This window comes from Nannobrachium achirus, assembly GCF_963921795.1.
Source record: "Nannobrachium achirus genome assembly, chromosome: 13".
Lineage (NCBI taxonomy): Eukaryota > Metazoa > Chordata > Actinopteri > Myctophiformes > Myctophidae > Nannobrachium > Nannobrachium achirus.
This window is the reverse complement of record NC_137833.1, coordinates 13,903,633-13,922,269: the sequence shown is the minus strand read 5'-3', so window position 1 is coordinate 13,922,269 and position 18,637 is coordinate 13,903,633. Positions and strand designations below refer to the sequence as shown.

Below are 18,637 nucleotides of genomic sequence, written 5' to 3'. Positions count from 1 at the left end.
AAATAATGGTTAAAGTGGTTCAAATCTAAAGTGAGACCGATTTGCGTTCAGGCCTAAATGGCTTTTAACTGGCCCCCCTCTCTCTCTCTCTCTCTCTCTCTCTCTCTCTCTGTCTCTCTCTCTCTCTCTCTCTCTCTCTCTCTCTCTGCTTTACCAGGTGATGGAGTATGAGAACAGGATAAGGGCCTACTCCACGCCGGACAAGATTTTCCGCTACTTTGCCACGCTGAAGATCATCAGCGAGCACGGAGACGCCGAGGTCTACATGACGCCCCAGGACTTCATCCGCTCCATCACGCCCAACGAGAAGCAGCCTGAGAGTGAGTTCTCCTCCCTTTCGGTCACTCCTCCTCGCACCCACCACATTTTTATGTTTTCTTTCTTTTATCTTCAGCTTATCGATTGGTTTTTGTTTCTTTCCCCCCTGTGTCTTATCTGGGCGGACGGTAAGGGAGGCTCAATCCTCGTCTCTCCTCCAAGGCATTCGAGCGCAGTGATGAATCATAAGTGCAACCCGGAGACCTGAGCAGCCTGGTCTAGTGTGTGTGTGTGTGTGTGTGCACGCACTGCAGCTAGAGCCCAGATGGTCATCACTGTATTGAGGGCGATACGTTGCCATCTGGTATGGCCGTTTAGATCATATCAATATAAAGGGAGGCAGGTGCTAAGCGAAAAAATATATAACATGAAAAGTACAAGAGAAAACGCTTTGCACACTGTGGGCTCCAGTTGATTTAAAAAGAAGGAAGGAAAAAAAAGGCACCTGAGTGCTGTTTCGGCTCTCGTCTGTCTGAGGAAAGGCAAGAGCCGGAATGTCACAGCAGCATTCAGGTGCAATCAAAAGGTCCTACAACTGAAGCCCACAGCATTTCTCTTTTTGTTTTCATGTTTAGATCATATGAATGATTATACACACACACACACACACACACACATATATATATATATATATATATATATATATATATATATATATATATATATATATATATACATACATACACAATACACATACATACACACAGTATATTAGAGATGTTACCGATCAATCGGCAATGGATCGGATCGGGCCGATCAAAGCGTGATCGGCGATAATCGGTGGTTTAGATCAAAAGGGAAATTCACCGATCCGATCCGATCGGTGCATCCGATCAACCAGCCGTTCAGTATGCCCACTTGAGGCCATTTTGTGGTATTGATTTCCACAGTGCTGAAGGAATAATTAGTTACTGCTATGATAATAAATACATAGTAATGCTGGTAAATAACTATAAGGCAAATATATAAATGAATTCATGAGTGAATTAATTAATTAAAGTTAAAACATTAACATTTAGAATATATAAATAATATATAAATAATAACTTGATCGGATCGGTGATTGATCGGTATCGGGTGATCAAACTTTTGTGATCGGTGCTCGTGATCGGTTCCAAAAAACCTGATCGGACCATCCCTACAGTATATATAATATTATCACCCTTAAGGCCCATTCCCACTGGGCCAGATAACAGATATCTGGAGATATTTCTCCAGATATTTTTCCATTCAAAGTGGATGATAGATACAGATAAAAAATATATATACCACAGATATTTGCCACAGATACTTTTATCTGTGGCAAAACATTTTTTTATCTGTATCTACCATCCACTTTGCATGGAGAAATATCTGGAGAAATATCTCCAGATATCTGTTATCTGGCCCAGTGGGAATGGGCCTTTACCCACCCATGTTCAAAGTAGCTAAAGACTGAGACAGCCCCACCCCCCCCCCATTCCATTGACGGGGGCATTCAGCCAATGTGTGTTGGCATTCGAGGACCTGTGCCAGTTTGCCTATGTTTAAAATCCCACCAACCATGATCTGAAATATGATAGTTGGCAGGAAGGCGGAGCAAGGACAGAGTTGTCCAATTGGCTGTGAGGATGATGGGGTGACACATTACCACGCAGCAGTTGGTGTGTTAATCGGAAGGCAATGCACGCAGAGCCAGTGAGATATATTTAACAGGGGCCACAGGTGGGTTTGGGAAGGCAGGGAGCTTAACTTAGCATAGGTTTGTTTCAGCACTAACACTTCACCGCTGTGGAATAGAGAGAGTGCAAACTTCTCCGTGGCGTTTTTGCAATGTTGGAGTCTGTTGCCTCCAAGGGCGTCACAAGGGGGGGGGGGGGAGTGGGACTGAGTTACTAGGGTCCAAGGTGGAGGGGTCTTAATTATTTTATACTTTAGCTATTGAAAAATAGCAGATATACAAGCGCTGCGAGCTTGTAGATCTGCTATTTTTGAAAAGTCGTGACAACGTGTGCAAATCTTTGATTATATGTATTTTTTAAGCGAACATTTGTCCCTGGAACTCAATATTTTGAGATGGGGTCCGTGGCCAAATACATATAATTTTGGGGGTCCTTGACATGAAAAGTTTTGAGCACCACTGACATAGAAACATAGGTTTTTCAAAAAACAAATTTTCACGATTTTTCAAATATAGCAGATCTACAAGCTCGCAGCGTGGTGCGTGCGTGGCACTCTGTGCCGTGCTGTGAGCTTGTATATCTGCTTTTTTTTCAATAGTTAAAGCACAAAATAATGTGTTCCCAGTCTAAATGGGTTAAACCCCCCTCCCCCTATGAAGAACATTCATGGGGGCCATTGGGGGGCCCCCGCAGTGAATCCTTGTACCCAGGGCCCAGGATTTGGTGCGACACCCCTGGTTGCCTCCCTGGCAGGCCTACGGCCAGGGACGTGCTGGGCCCCTGATTCAGCCCGGGAAAAAGTGTTGGAGAGGCCCTCATGTTTTCACTACTTTTGTGCGACGGCCTTGTATGATAAAGCAGGGCTTTGCTTTGCGAAAAAAATTATAAATGTGAAACTTGGAGATACAAGGTTTCTGCCCGACAATGACAATTTACTTTGTTGGCCGCCCAGCCCCCAAAATGGAACGAAGGCCGACATTTTATTTTTTATTTTTTTCCTAATGGCCGGCCTGGACCTGCCAGGAATGAACCGGCCGTTCGGGAGTTGTCCCGCTTTTCCCAATGGCCAGCACGTCCCTGCCTACGGCTGAATGTGATGAACACCAACCTGCACAAACGCCCCCTACAGTTTGCTCTGCCAATAAGGCCTTTGTTGGTGCTGCCCCTGCCCTCTGCACGACTCAGCACTTCCATATATTTATCGCTGTCAGGAACTTGGCTCAAGTTGGCCCCGCTCCAGCGCCTTCACTCTCCTGGCGCAGTGCCGTCCTCCAACTTTTTATTTTGACCCCCAATAATACTCTCGTTCTCCCCGTCCCCTCCTCCCTCTTACCAAACTTGTATTAAAACCCATTTAGGCCTAGAATTATTGAATGCTTTAACCAGTGAAAAATAGCAGATATACAAGCTCACAGCGCGAGCTTGTAGATCTGCTATTTTTGGAAAAAGTCGTGAAAATGTGTGCAAATCTTTGAATATATGTATTTTCAAAGCGAACGTTTGTAACTCAAATTTTGCTTCTGGGTGGTCCCTGGAACTAAATATTTTGAGATGGGGGTCCGTGGCCAAATGGCCAAATACATATCATTTTGGGGGTCCTTCACATGAAAAGGTTTGAGAACCACTGACATAGTAGTCTCTCAAGAACAGACTAACTGAGCTTCAGTTAAGTGAAAAGGACCTTTTCTTTGACGATGGCTGGCCAGATTGCTGACAAAGAAACATACCGGTAGGTTTTTCAAAAAATCTTAGAAGGATTCAAAAGACACTTATAAAATCGCGTCAAAATTCCAATTTTCACGATTTTTCAAAAATAGCAGATCTACAAGCTCGCAGCGCGGCACCGTTTTTTTATTAGTTAAAGCATGAAATAATAATACACAATATAGTGTACCCGTTCTGAATGAGTTAAAGTAATAATAATGCTGAGTGAGCTGAGCTCCATTGGAAAGGGGGGACAGTGGGAGGAAGTGAGCGAGAGAAGAAGGCACTAAAGAGATTCCGCAGGGTGTTTTATTAAGTCATAGGCAGTCATTTCCTCATCCTCTCTCCTAGCCAGCTCAGTGGCTCTGAGATTACCAAGCAGAATACTCCTGGGCCAGCCTTTCTGTTATGATAATGACAATAATAATAATAATAATAAGTCTCTAGACACTCAGAAGCTGACAGCCCGCTGATGAATTTGTTGTGTTTTTTTTGGCTCAGTGGGTTATTCTAGCCCATGGTGGTATAAAACAAAATGAATAAATGATAAATGAACCCTCTTTTTTCCCACGTTTCCATTTACTAGTAAGACGCCTCAGGGCGGCGCCAATTCTTGGCTATCTGGCCAGTGATGTATATCGGACCAGTTACCCAATCTCAACAGTGCCTGTTGACTTTGGCAGAACATGCCCATATATGGGCATTCCCAGATATGCCCTTAATATTGATGACACTCGGACAGGGATCTCCATTTGTGGGCATAAAACGGACAAGGATGTAATTAATTTGCGAGTGTTATCTGGGAATGCCCATATATGGGCATGTTCTGACATCACATTGTCGACTATTCATTATATGGGCATAAAAGGGACATGAAGCCAGAGCGTGATGTCAGAGCAGAAAACCCATTCTGTTAACTGTTCTGCTGCCGTTGACAGTCCTCACCGTCATTGAAAGGGTTAATACCATGGCGCCGTTGACGGTGAGGACTGTGAATCTTACTGTATATACAGTAAAGATATTATTACTTAACACATCTGTTGCCATGGCTTATTTCTGTCTGTACTGTGCTATTGCCATGTTTTTGACCAACTTCGAAGACAGCCTCAGCATTCAGTTTTATCGTGACAAAATCACACAACACACCGAATGAAAGAGGAGATTCTCTAGTTTCACCCGGTCCAAGAACCATGTTTCTACGATGTTCGCTTCTGTATTTATAGGCCAGACAAAAAAAAAAAACGGCCAAAAATGACCCCTTTTTAGACCTTGTTTTGAGAAAAACAGCTTTTAGTGAATGATACTGTATCAGGCTGAAAACTCACTTGATCTTTTTAGCTTTGACTTCAATGACTTCAATATTGTATTTACAGTATTTTTCCTTCAAAGAAATACAAAAGAATAAGACAAATAAGTGTTTTTTATTTTGTTTCTTTACCGTTTTCAATCAAGTGTATTCTTGCTAGTTCAGTGTTTCTCTGGCTTGTTCACATTGTTTCTCACATTGTGCGTGTGCGCGCGTGCATGCGTGCGCCTGTATGTGTGCATGTTCACAGTTCAGAGTCTGCATGCGTGCTCGTGTGCGTGTGCATGTTCACAGTTCAGAGGCTGCGTGCGTGTTCACAGTTCAGAGGCTGCGTGCGTGCACGTGTGAGTTGAGATGAGGCCGGTCAGAAACAGCGGGCAAGGAAAGTTTTCAGTTCTCCAAAGGGAAGTCAGTAGGCTCCTCTGCACGAACCACTACCTATAAATATAGAAAAATAAAATCCATTTACAATACAATGTGTCTCACACGCACGCACACACACACACACACACACACACACACACACACACACACACACACACACACACACACACACACACACACCACAATACATGTTCTCTATCCCTCTCTCTCTCTCACACAATAAAATACATTTCCTCTATCCCACACACACACACACACACACACACACACACACACACACACACACACACACACACACACACACACACTTTCTTTCTATCCCTCCCTCCCTCTCTCTCCTTCATTTCTCTCCTCCCTCCCTCTTTCTCTCTCCCTATCCCTCCCGCCCTCTCTCTCTTTCACACACACACACACACACACACACACACACACACACACACACACACACACACACACACACACACACACACACACACACACACAATACATTTTCTTTCTATCCCTCCCTCCCTCCCTCTCCTTCATTTCTCTCCTCCCTCCCTCTTTCTCTCTCTCTCACACACACACACACACACACACACACACACACACACACACACACACACACACACACACACACACACACACACACACACACACACCCAAGAGAAAAAAATTTCTCTCTCTCTTCCTCCCCCCTCCTCTCTCTCTCTCACACACACACAAACCACAATAACCGTTTTACTAAACAATAATCTTACCTTCAGGGGCATCACGTGACACATGATGGTCATCATCATTATCTCCAACAGTATCGTCTGATTCTGAGTCTAAATAAATAACAGATGGGAGGGGGAAAAAAGCACAAATCAATTTACACCTTTAGCCTAAAAGTTTTAGGGGTTTAGAAGACACATTTATCCAATCCTACCCAGAGCAACTTAGATTATAAAACATACATTGATTCATCTGACGATTATATATAGGCTATATATATATATATATATATATATATTCTGAGAGCTGAATGGACTCTCCGACATCTGTGAATGATTGAATAGATACACAGTGATGTCATTACGTGCGCATCCCGCATCAAAAACTCATTCAAGTCGCCCAGGGACTCATTCATGTCATGGTCCTGGGGTCCCGGGGATGCGCCTCCATTGGAGTCCATGTTAAAATAATTTACCGGGTCGCGGTATAAGAAAAACATTTTAAAATTCCACAGACACCACCATTGTTCATGGGTGAAAGCATTCTACTTTACCCTACGTTAACACAAATAAAATCCACGTAGAAAGTCTTAAACAGGCGATAGAAATGTCAATGTTTTGATTCCACCGACGTCCGACGCCATTTTGCGCGCCCAAATTCATTAGGGGCACATGTTTTAGTAGTTTTAGTAGTTCTAAGTTCAAACATTAGCCAAATTGTAAAATAAATATAAGAAATAGGCAAACATTTTGAAAATAGTCGATCTACAAGCTCACAGCGCTCGAAAACATTGAATTGAGGACTCATACAACTTTTCTGGGACCCATTTGAATGACCACCTGTGGGTCCCGGGACCCATTACATTGAAAACCTAGTAACATCACTGGATACATTCTAAATGTAATCGTGGATCACTACTATACCGGCAGTTCGCGATACAAATACAACTTCAGAAACAGAAGGGGGGGGGGAGAAAGAAAGAAACATTTACCTAACGAGCTGCTGGTTTGGCACGTTCACGATGGGGCCTGTGTGTGGGCTGCGGGCCGTCCCCGCAGCCAGCTGGGGAGAAGCGACCGGGTCCGCCTCTGGTGGTTCTGGCTCCGGTTCTGGCTCACAGAAACCTCCGACTCAGTGTCAGGCCTCGGAGCAGAATGCTGTATTGGCTGTATAGGGCTCTCTCATAGGGCTCGATCATCATGTCCACTCGTCCAGGGCTCAGTGGGTCAACCCGCGGTCGCGGTGTTGCGCTGTTGCGCTGAGTCGGATTACCTCCGTAGTTGAAGTTGGAACCAGACAAGAACGCGATCCACAGTGAGGAGAGGCCGCCGTCCGATGGCTCCACTATGGACGCGTACATATTGCATTCTGCTCCGAGGTCTCTCGCTCTCTCTCTCTCTGTGACAAATGTCCGACTACAACTCGCTCAAACAGGTATGTTTTAGACTCCATTATATAGGTTCAGGCGATGGATTCTTCCTTTGATCGTGGCTGTTTGTTTTGTATTCCAGGGTCGAAGGAAAAGCAAAAGTAGATTGTCTAGCTGCTGCTGTAGCGCCACCGTCTTTTGACATTGTTGTGATGACTGATGAAGTAGAAAATGTTTGTCACAGTGACCCACTAATGCCAGGACATTCACAGCAGCCCGTGATAGCACTAGAGTTAGTTGTGATGACGATGATTATGAGGAAGAATATGTTGTTTGTCACCGTGACCGACTAATTCCAGGGCTGCATAGCAGCCCGTGATCTAGAGTTATTGTTTTGACCTGGGGGAAACACCCTGGCTTCAATCCGTTGGTTTCACACAACAGGGCTTCCACTAATCTGACAATAGCGCCATCGTGTGTAATAAAGGTGCAATTGACTAGCCTAATGCACGGAAAGCAGTTCAAAGCAGTGAATGCATTTCTGGTTTAGAGCGAGTAATGAAGTTAGATATTTGAGCCATTTGAGCCATAGTTTAGCAATATTGTGGTTCATGGGAAGCATTTGTATTTGTTTTTGCTCACATCACTTGTTGAATATGTGATTTCTGACTTTTTTTTAATCACAGAAGCACCAAACTTTGTAACAAGATGGGGGAGAGTGTAATTAACCTAATTAAGTAATTAAACCCAAACTCGGGAAACTCGGGGTTGGCACAGCGGTCTATTTGAAATCAAACTCGGGAAACTCGGGGTTGGCACCATATGTGTTAATGTCGCTCCGGTCCCGCCCGCATCGGTAATGTCGGCGATTTGTTTACAACGCACGTTGGGCGTGCACGCGAAGTGAAGCTCCTCAATGTTAAGTCAATGGAGAGGCCCATAAAGAAACTTCATTTAAACAAAATAGACATTTTGAGACATTTTGCAGCAGATCTAAATGTAAACAAGGCACAAGGCAGGGCGCAGCCATCTTCCTCTTCTTGTCCCACACTGTCATGTGACTAGATGACGTAATCGTTGCCGTCAAGTGATAATCCAAAAAAACAAAAACAACCCCCTTCCAGCCCTTCAAAATAATAGCGGCGGCCTATGGAGGAAACGGCGTGGCACCGAGGCACCAAGCAACCTTCAGATTAAGAGGCACTAATTGTGTTAAGAATGGTTCCCCTACATCAAAGTGACATCAGAGCATGATGTCAGATTGATGTCACAGTGACAAAGGGAACCAATAGACTGTAAAAATGTGTACTGACAGACTGAAGGAAGGACTGACACTGACAGACAGACAGACAGACAGACAGACGGAGACAAGCTGCGACATTTCTCATGGTATACTGCGACCTTCGGTCGCGATCAATTTGGAGATGGTCTTCAGATTGCCACTGACTGTAGAGGCTTGTCATTGGCTTCCTGTCAGCGTTGACTGCTGACCTGAAGGTCAAAGGATTATTGATCCAGTCACGATGCAGTAATCCCCGTTAGTTTGCTTCCTGATTAGGTTTGATCTGAATCTGAAGTGGAAGAAGATTTACACGAGTAATAAGGTGTCAGCACTCCAGCAGATGTTCTTCACCTGCATGGCAGGGCTTTTGAGAAAATTGATGACAGACGCTGAGAAAATGGCCCAAATTACTGAAATTCTCTATGGTGAGCCTCTAAATCGTCCTTATCCCTCAAAGGCAAGGCAATTCTACCCCCTTTCAGGCAGCTTACTGATTCTAGCCCTCTTACAAAACAAAAGGCTCTTCCTCCCCAAGCAATTAGTACTTCAGCGTGCCATGTAATTTGGTTATTTCTCTTGTATGCCAACCATGGCTCGTCCTATTGCATGATGAAACAAGGGCTATCGCCTGGTACGCCATCGCCCCACACACACCCCTACCTTTCCATCTTCCATACCAAGCTATAGGCTCTATCCACAGCAGCCATATTGTAGAATAGGAAATTGGGCCCCTTCCTTAACAGTTCTGCTGCCGTTGACGATCCTCACTGGCATTTAAAGGGTTAAAATCATGGTGCCGTTGACGGTGAGCACCGTCAATCTTACTGTATTTACAGTAAAAGTATAATTACTTACAGTACGTCGCTCCGGTCCCGCCCGCATCGGTAATGTCCGCGATTTGTTTACAACGCACGTTGGGTGTGCACGCGAAGTGAAGCTCCGCCATAGTAAATCCATTGAGAGGCCCATAAAGAGACTTCATTTACTCAAAAAGAGACATTTTGATCCAAAGGGTGGCCTGTTTAGAGTAGAAAATACACTCGGCAGGGCGCAGCCATGTTTCTTTTCTGGGCTCACACTGTCATGTGACTAGATAACGTAAACGTTGCCGTCAAGTGATAATCCAAAAAAACAAAAGAACCCCCATCCGGCCCTTCAAAATAATAGCGGCGGCTGCACCAAGGCACCAAGCATCCCTTCAAATTAAAAGGCAGTAGTAGTGTTAACTTCCTTCACAGGTGTTACCAGTGATACTGATTAAGGCTCTGTTCTATTGTGCATGTTGGCTCACTGGAAACACTGTACTACACCAGTGGGTCTCAAAGTGTCGTTGAAGGGGTTCCAAATAGCCCCTTATGGGTCTGTAACTCTTGAGTGTACAGATGGAACCAAATGGACCTGTACGGGTCCATTAGGTTCCATTTGTACACTCTCAGAGTTATGGTGGCCTTTGAAATCAAAACGTTTGAGAACCACTAAATGGAACACACTAAATAAGCCTCCACCGCACACAAAGCAATTCCTACCTGTGGTGTGATCGTATTCCCGGTTTCAATTACCTTCAACTGTCCCTCGTTGATTACACTCATTTACTTGACTCACGTGACCTGGCCAATGCCAATGTGATTTGTTTAATGTGTGGAAGAGCAAACCTTTGAAGGATGCGTTGTAGTCTACCAATATTTTCCACTCGCCTGCAGTGCCATAATTCAATTCAGTTCAGTTCAGACGTTTATTTCACCTCGAACATCACTGAGGTTGCACTCATTTTCAGCAATGTCAAGTGTACCAAAAAAAAGCATTGCATTGAATAACAGAACAAATCTAGAATTCACATTTAAAAAAAAAATGATTATCATAATGAAAAACACAGGCAAGATACAATCCTACATATAATTTTAGAGATGAGGTCAGTCACTCACAAAATGCATTATCTATTCACTCGCTTCAGCGACTGATCTCAAATTTAACATGGCATTGGTCATTAGCATTATACACACAATGACGGAGCCCGAATTTCATTTTTCCCAAATTCTAGCGATTTCTTAGCGTTTCTTCACTCTACAGCTCTACAGCCTGTTGTCAGGGTTACGGTCCCTTCCTCCAGGCCATGGGATCTGTAGCCCCGGGCACACACACACCTCTCTCACAGTTAGGAATGCACCATGCAGTTACAGTTACTTTCCCCAAAACCCACACTCTGCACATATTTTGCAGCACATATATTCGAACGGGAAAGGTCTAGTTATCATAAAACACAAGTACAGCAGTGGTGTAAAGTAACTAAGTACATTTAGTTAAAGTGTTAGTTCAGCTATTTTTTACATAAAGCTGTGTGAAATACTTGCCATTAAAATAGTGGTTACAAATGTATTAATTGATTACCAGAGTCCCGTGGTCAGAGTTCTGGTCAGTTTTAGATGAATTTTAAGTAGTTCCAATCGGGTGGGGGCAATTTTGCGTGGCCCAATCATTGAAAATAGATTAATCCACAAAACTAGCGTCATTTGTATTGTTGGCCTATTTCTACCATATAGAGCGAGGTTTCGTTCTGATCAGCTGACTGCAAAGCAACTTGTTTTGGGGAAATACGTTGCAGCGGCGTAGTGATACTGGACACAAAAAATAGTACCATGTGACAGAGGGGTCAAAGTTGAGCGAAAATTGGTCTATTCTGGTAGAAATAGGTCAACAATACAAATTACGCTAGTTTTGTGGATTCATCTACAGGTATTTTTAATGATTGGGCCATGAGCCCCTGCCAAATTACCGGAACTACCTTATATTCATCTAAAACTGACCAGAACTCTGACCACGGGACTCTGGTAATGAAATAATACATTTGTAACCACTATTTTAATGGCAAGTATTTCACACAGCTTTATGTAAAAAATAGCTGAACTAACACTTTAAGTACGGTACTGTACTTAAGTACAATTTTGAGGTATTTGTGCTTTACTTTAGAATTTCCAATTTCCAATACTTTTACTTCTACTCCACTACATCGCAGAGGCACATATTGTACTTTTACTCACTACAATATTGGACAACTTTAATTACTAGTTACTTTGTAGATTTAGAATATTATTATAAAATATACATTGATCTCTTCAGCCTTATACATTTTGTCCATTTGATGCGACGCATTGTGAGCTTGTAGATCGGCTAGTTTCAAATGATTTCTATACATTTGAAAACGTGAAATGGGACATTCTGCCTAATGAGTACTTTTATTTTTGGTACCGTAAGTACATTTTGGTGCCAATACTTTTGTACTTTTACTCAAGTACATTTTGAATTCCGGACTTCTACTAACTTGTTTTTCTGCATTGTGGTATTGATACTTTCACTTGAGTAAAACATTTCAGTACTTTTTTCCACCACTGCCTGTTAGCACTTGCGGTGTCATATCATAGGAGAGCTGCACTTTGCTGCCTGTCTGTCAGCCATCATGATGTCATGAGGTCACGAGCCGGCCAGGCGAGCGAGCCTAGGGGTCATCAATCTGATGAGACGGAGGTGATGGAGGTGACGACGACACCGAAGTGAAAGGGGAGGGGAAAGGAACAAGGAAGGGAGGGCAAACAATTTATTATTAATTCTCCCGAGTGTCGTTCACCGTCTCTCTCTCTCGCTGTGACATAATGACATTGATTGACCCTATAGTGTCTCGGTTCAGGCCACCGTGTGTGTTAAGTGAAGCGAGGACTATAGGCTACGTTCTCCATCATGAGAGCTGCTCTCCTGCAGGGAAGTGTACAGGCCCAGGACCATTTTGTATGGGTCACGACAAATCCAATTTTCTTGACCTGCGTAAAAAAAGAATAATATATCGTCGTTGTCGGGTGAAATGTCGGGTATGTCCAAAACGTTCGTTTTGCATTTATCATTTTAAAAATGATTTAAACTAGTGAAAACAGCTGATCTACAAGCACACAACGCCTCGCGCCACGATGCGTTGTGTGCTTGTAGATCGGCTGTTTTCACTACTTTTGTGCGACGGCCTTGTGTGATGAAGCGGGGCTTTACTTTTGCGACAGAACGGACACATTTGAAACTTGGAGATACGAGGTTTCCACCCGACAACGACGATATATTTCAAAAGATGTTCCCCTCTTCCAAATAAATCCATTAGCTCAGTGGCTTTGTGGTTAGTGTCCCGCCTTGAGACTGGGAGGTTGGGGTTCGATCCCCGGCTGGGTCATACCAAAGATCAAAGAAAAATCCGACCCAGTCCTCCAAGCTTTACACTCGGCATCAAGGGTTGGATTGGGGGTAAGTTCCTGTGACATAAGGCATGTTTTCACTACAGTTCCGGAATTTTTCCTGCAAAATAATTAGCATAATCATTTTCAACTTGCCGGGAGTTTTGTTTTTTGGGTGTTTTCACATGAGCAAAAATGCTGGCATCGCCATAAAATACATCGTTTTCACTACTAAACCGTCACGGAATGAAAATCCGTGTTGCCAGACTTTGCGAGAGAAATAAGCAACCAGGTGTACGAAAATAAGCCCCAAAAAGTGATATTATCTAGGCCACAAAAGCAATTTAAAACTATAAGCATCGCCACATCAGCTACTTGACAATTACCGATCTAAAAGATCACAACAAATAAAAAGCAGCCAGAAACGATCAATACATACAAGCAACTTTACGGAAATCAAGACCATAGTCGCTTATAATTAGCAAACATGGCAACCAGTGCTTACCACACCGTCTGCGTCTGGACGCTTGATCGCTTGCTAAAGCAGCAGCGAGTCACGTCTGTTCGTCTCTCCTTTTCTCTCTCACCAATGGATTTAACAAGTTACGCTCTTTGAGTTGGTAGCTTCCAACTTTCATCACAGCATAGGCCAAATGAGCGCATTGTGTCTCACTCAGACAAAAAATAGGCTATAGCACCGTAAAAAAAGTTGGTAAAGATTCCAGCTTTTATCACATTACGAGCGCATCGCGCTCCTGTCTCCAGAGCGGACTTGTATCAAAACCCACACAGCTTAATTACAAATAGGCTATAGAATAATTTTGAACCATGCATTGATCTAGCATTAAGCTTGCATTTCTCGAGTCTGTCTTCTGTGTTTGGCTGGCTTACATAACATTCGAATGCAATATTGATTCTGAAGCTTTCAATCCCAATTACAATGCTTTAACTGTTAATATTGGCTCCTTGCGTGCACCTGCTTGTCCGAAAAAAGTAAAAATCACGGTATGCCGTTTTCACTGTGGGGATATTTCTATTCTGCCGGGACTTTAGGCAAAAATTACTAGGTATTTTCCCGTCACGTTTGGGACACCAAAACTCACGGAAGACAAAATAAGTGGCCGTTTTCACATGGCGTGAATTTCAAAATTGCCGTCATTTTGGAAAAAACTTCCAGAAGTTTGACTCAGTGAAAACGGGGCTATACTGTACTAGCTTCATGTCCAGGGGGTGTACTTGTACATCAAGCTAGCTACCTAACCTCACTCTACAGAAACAGGAGATTGGCTTCTGCCCTATGGTCCTCATGGCTCGACAAGGCTTACTTACTTACCAAATAAATATATATCTTTTTTTTTTATAAGAAAGTTTGCAGAATTTTATACATTTTAGAACTAACAAACAACTCTACGAAATTCCTTTCCTTAATTAAAAAATAATTGTAATTAAGAAGTAGTGAAAATAGCTCGTATACAAGCGTGTAGTGCAGCGCGAAGCGTTGCGAGCTTGTATAGACCTGCTATTTTCACGTTGCCCCGGGCAAACGTATCTTTTGGGTCTCAAGCTAAAAAGTTTGGCAACCACTGTTTATAGCAGATATCACATCTTCTATTCTTTGCTTAACTTTTATTGGCTTATTCCAAATGTATACGTTGTTTTATGCAGAAAGTACCAGCTCTGCAAGCTCCAGAGATTGTAATATATACTGTATAATATATTTGGTGCTCTGCCCCTGCCTATAAATCAGGCATTACTCTTTATTTACATTTTCCCCACTCACAGTCAAGAGCATCTGGCTAGGTGGGCTCTCGCAAACAAGCTCCCCGCTTTAGAATGTTACTATGATAAACGATGGGGGGGAATCGGTGCGGAACACTGTCGAGAGACTTTATTTGAAAGATTCTGGGGATGTGGAAATGGTTCGTTAATGGCCGTTATTAATCCGCTGGTACATGTCGGTGATTACCGTAATGACACCCTGTAAAGTTGTTTGCACTCCCTCTGCTGCAAAAAGCACACGTGCTATGTAATGTACCTACCCATTCTCTTTCTACCTGGGTACTTTACGGTCTATGTGATTTCAAACACATTAACTGCCCATTCTCTCTCTCTCTCTCTCTCCCATTTTCCCTCTTTGTGTCTCGCTCAATACCTGTCTCCTCATGGCTTTTCTCTTCTCGTCATGCTATCCCTGCCTTTCTATCTCTTTGTATCCCTTCTGTCCAGTGATAATTTTGACAGCAAATTTAGATTTCGTTTTAGTCTAGTCTTTTAAAGATAGCCTGATGAAGGTCTAAAAACAACCGAAACATTGTGATTCCCCATTAAAACCATTTTTTTTTTTTGCATTTGAAGAGTGTTTTGACTACAATTTAATTGAGTTAAATGTTTTGGTTTTAGTCGACTAAATATCATAAGGTTTTATTCGACTAAATCTACAGTTGCTTTTGACGACAAAAATGTATTTTGGCGGGCATAATGGCGCCGTAATGCCTGATTTTACGCTTGGTCGCATGCTCAAAATAGCTGCTATTTTGAGTGCAACACCAGAGTGCAGCCAAACATAGACAAACTTGTCTTTAATTCTACTGGATCTCTTCTCCACTAGTCCCTTCCTAACATTTTAGTCTAGATTTCATTCGCTGACGAAATCGTCAATATATTTAGTGATCGTTTTAGTCATTTTTCTATTTCGTTTTCGTCAGTGAAAAAAGTTAGTCGGCGATGGTTTTTATGGTCGCCGTGGTTGTAGTCTACGTCAGGTGTCATCAAACGTTTTGAAATGAAGTGCCATGTTTTTATTTTTTAGATTGTCAGTGTGCCATGTCAACATTCATTTTAATTTTAATGACACCCCATCAAAATTTTGACATATTTTGATTGTCAGGATCTTGTTGTAACGATCATTAGACTCATCATTAGCAAAAACCCACCTATCTCCCCAACTACCTCCCCCGTCAGAGTTCAGAATTTTAATGAATGTAGAATTGTGTGCAGGATGTAATTTACTGCAAATTGGGTGACTTAATGTAATTGACCATGTTTAAAACAATATTTGATTTTAAAATAAAAATCCTCTCTCTCACATTTCTGCCAGTGTGCCAGTGATCACCCTCCCCTTTGCCAATGTTGGCACTCATGCCTAAGGTTGCGGTACTAACCCTGCTTCTGTCTCCTTCCCTTTTAGACTTGGGTCTGGATCAGTTCCAGGTGAAGCGCTACGATGGCAAGGTAAGAAGTGGTGTGTGGGTGTGTGTGTGTGGGCTGTCAGGGGAACAACAGAGGGTTACCTCCTAGCTATGGGTTCCACGTGAATAATGGCAACAAGCACTTTCATTATCACCTTTCTTTTCAGACCCATTCCTCAGCTCTGAAATTAATTTAAAGTTAACAGCTGTACTTTTCTCCCCCCTCAAATGTCAATGTGAACTGAATTATAACAAACCATCTGTGCTATGTTGCACTAGGCATATTACGTTTACAGTATGTTTTGCTGTTTCCTATCCCTGTTGTGTTTCTTATGAGCCTATCCAAGGGTTTATTTCTCAGTTTACCTCTGTTTGTGTGTGAGTGCTGAACTAATGTATACAGTATGGAAGATGTTGAAAGTAATACAAAAAGAAAGAATAATAGAATAGATTATCAACCGAACTTCGGCCATTGCCTGCAACCAACCAAGTATGCATAATCGATTCACCTTTTGTCAGCCTTATGATTGGTCCCTGACTGACAAATCTGCCTTGTCCCGCCCTGGTTCCGCCTTTTTTATGTTGAATTTGCTAAAACATCATTTTTGGAGGAATAAAAACATTTAAAAACATGCCCTGTCACTATTAGGGATGGTCCGATCAGGTTTTTTGGAACCGATCACCGAGCACCGATCACAAAAGTTTGATCACCCGATCCCGATCAATCACCGATCCGATCAAGTTATTATTTATATTTTCTAAATGTTAATGTTTTAACTTTATTTCATTCATTCACTCTTGAATTCATTTATATATTTGCCTTATAGTTATTTACCAGCATTACTATGTATTTATTATCATAGCAGTAACTAATTATTCCTTCAGCACTGTGGAAATCAATATCCCAAAATGTCCTCAAGTGGGCATACTGAATGGCTGGTTGATCAGATGCACCGATCCGATCGGATCGGTGAATTTACCTTTTGATCTAAACCACCGATTATCGCCGATCATGCTTTGATCGGCCCGATCCGATCCATTGCCGATTGATCGGTAACATCTCTAGTCACTATACTGCCAGTCTGCCACTGAGAGGCTCCTTTTTGACTGAAACCAAGATTAAAATGAGAATTGAATACATAAAATAACAATACGAAGCAGCTGAATTACAATGGTAGTGGATGGAGAGAAAGGACTTTTGTCCCACCAAGACACAGCAACCAATGGGTGTGAAGTGGGGCGGGACAACTGGCGGGACTTGACAAAGGGTGAATTCATGCTGCCTACCCGAAGTTGGACATGGAGGCTGGAGGGCAACAATATATGCTGGTTGATAATTGTTAATCGCATAACCTCATTTAATCACGAAAGACAACAAGAAAATTACAAAATTATTATCACTTTAAATGCCATTCCTGTCATTGTGGAAGTACCCTATGAAATATATGTGTAGTCCTGCTGGGATTCCCTGACAGTGTGGGGAGAGAGTTGGCTCTGAACAAGGCGGGTGTTGCTTAATTTGTACTTGGTTGCACACCGGTGTCGCTCACCGGAATATAGCCGCTCTACAAGCTCACAACGCATCACAATGCGATGCGTTGTGAGCTTGCAGATCGGCAGATCGGCTATTTTCGGCACACGATTCTTGGCACGCAACTAAGTGTATACATCGGTATTGTGTTGCTGACGTGCCTGACTTTGGTTTCTGTGCAACATACAGCTCAAGGTGTGGCTCGGGGGATAAGCTGAGCCCATGGCTATTTGGTTTAACGTGTAATTGTAGGACGATATACAAAAGATTTGGAAGACATTTGTAGAATCGGACTCAGGTCTTAATGAATTAAGAACAAAGTAGCTAGGTGTGCCTCTCTGTATTATTTAAAACATTAATACTACACACCCCATTCAAATAGTATTTTAGCTGAGCCGGTGTTCCCCTTTTGAAATGGCATAACAGTAATGCATGGGTGACGGATAAACAAAGAAAGATGTCTACAGCGTATATAGTGCCAGATCACCTTAAGCCCTCCATACATACTTAATGTTACGAGGGGCCGGATAATCAATAGCGTATTGTGAAGAATAACACGGTTATACTCAGCTGTGTCTAATTGTTTTTTTGCGCAGTGCTTCCCTGCGCTGACAAACTGGCAGCTTGTGGGTATGTTGACTAGTGTGGTGACTGTACCACCTCCTTTGGCCAGATGGAAATGGCCATCTTCAAACATGCTTCAACACAAAACATTTAACATGCATAGAGTTTCAACTACAACACAACATTCATGGCTTTCATGAATGTTATGAATATATATAGGGTACATACTGTACAGTACATACATACATACATACATAAATACAGATAAATATACAGTACGTGTAGATACATACTGTTACACCCTGTTCTACAAAAAGATTCATAATAATCTACGCCATTTTGAAAATTAATTCATATGCGCACTGTTCCGTTTAAAAAACCCAGTTTGTGACCAGATTGGGATCTTAGTCATTTAATCTGTTAAAATGA

The 18,637-nt window shown here is 42.5% G+C and overlaps 1 protein-coding gene across 1 annotated transcript in view; it reads left to right on the top strand.

Moving 5' to 3' along the window:
• Positions 1-18,637, top strand: part of micu1 (mitochondrial calcium uptake 1) — a 102,244-nt gene that overhangs the window by 18,595 nt on the left and 65,012 nt on the right. Inside the window, exons 4-5 of the mRNA XM_080740423.1 lie at positions 158-320; positions 16,113-16,156. Of these exons, the coding sequence (XP_080596549.1) occupies positions 158-320; positions 16,113-16,156 (207 nt within the window). The remainder of the gene's footprint in view (positions 1-157; positions 321-16,112; positions 16,157-18,637) is intronic.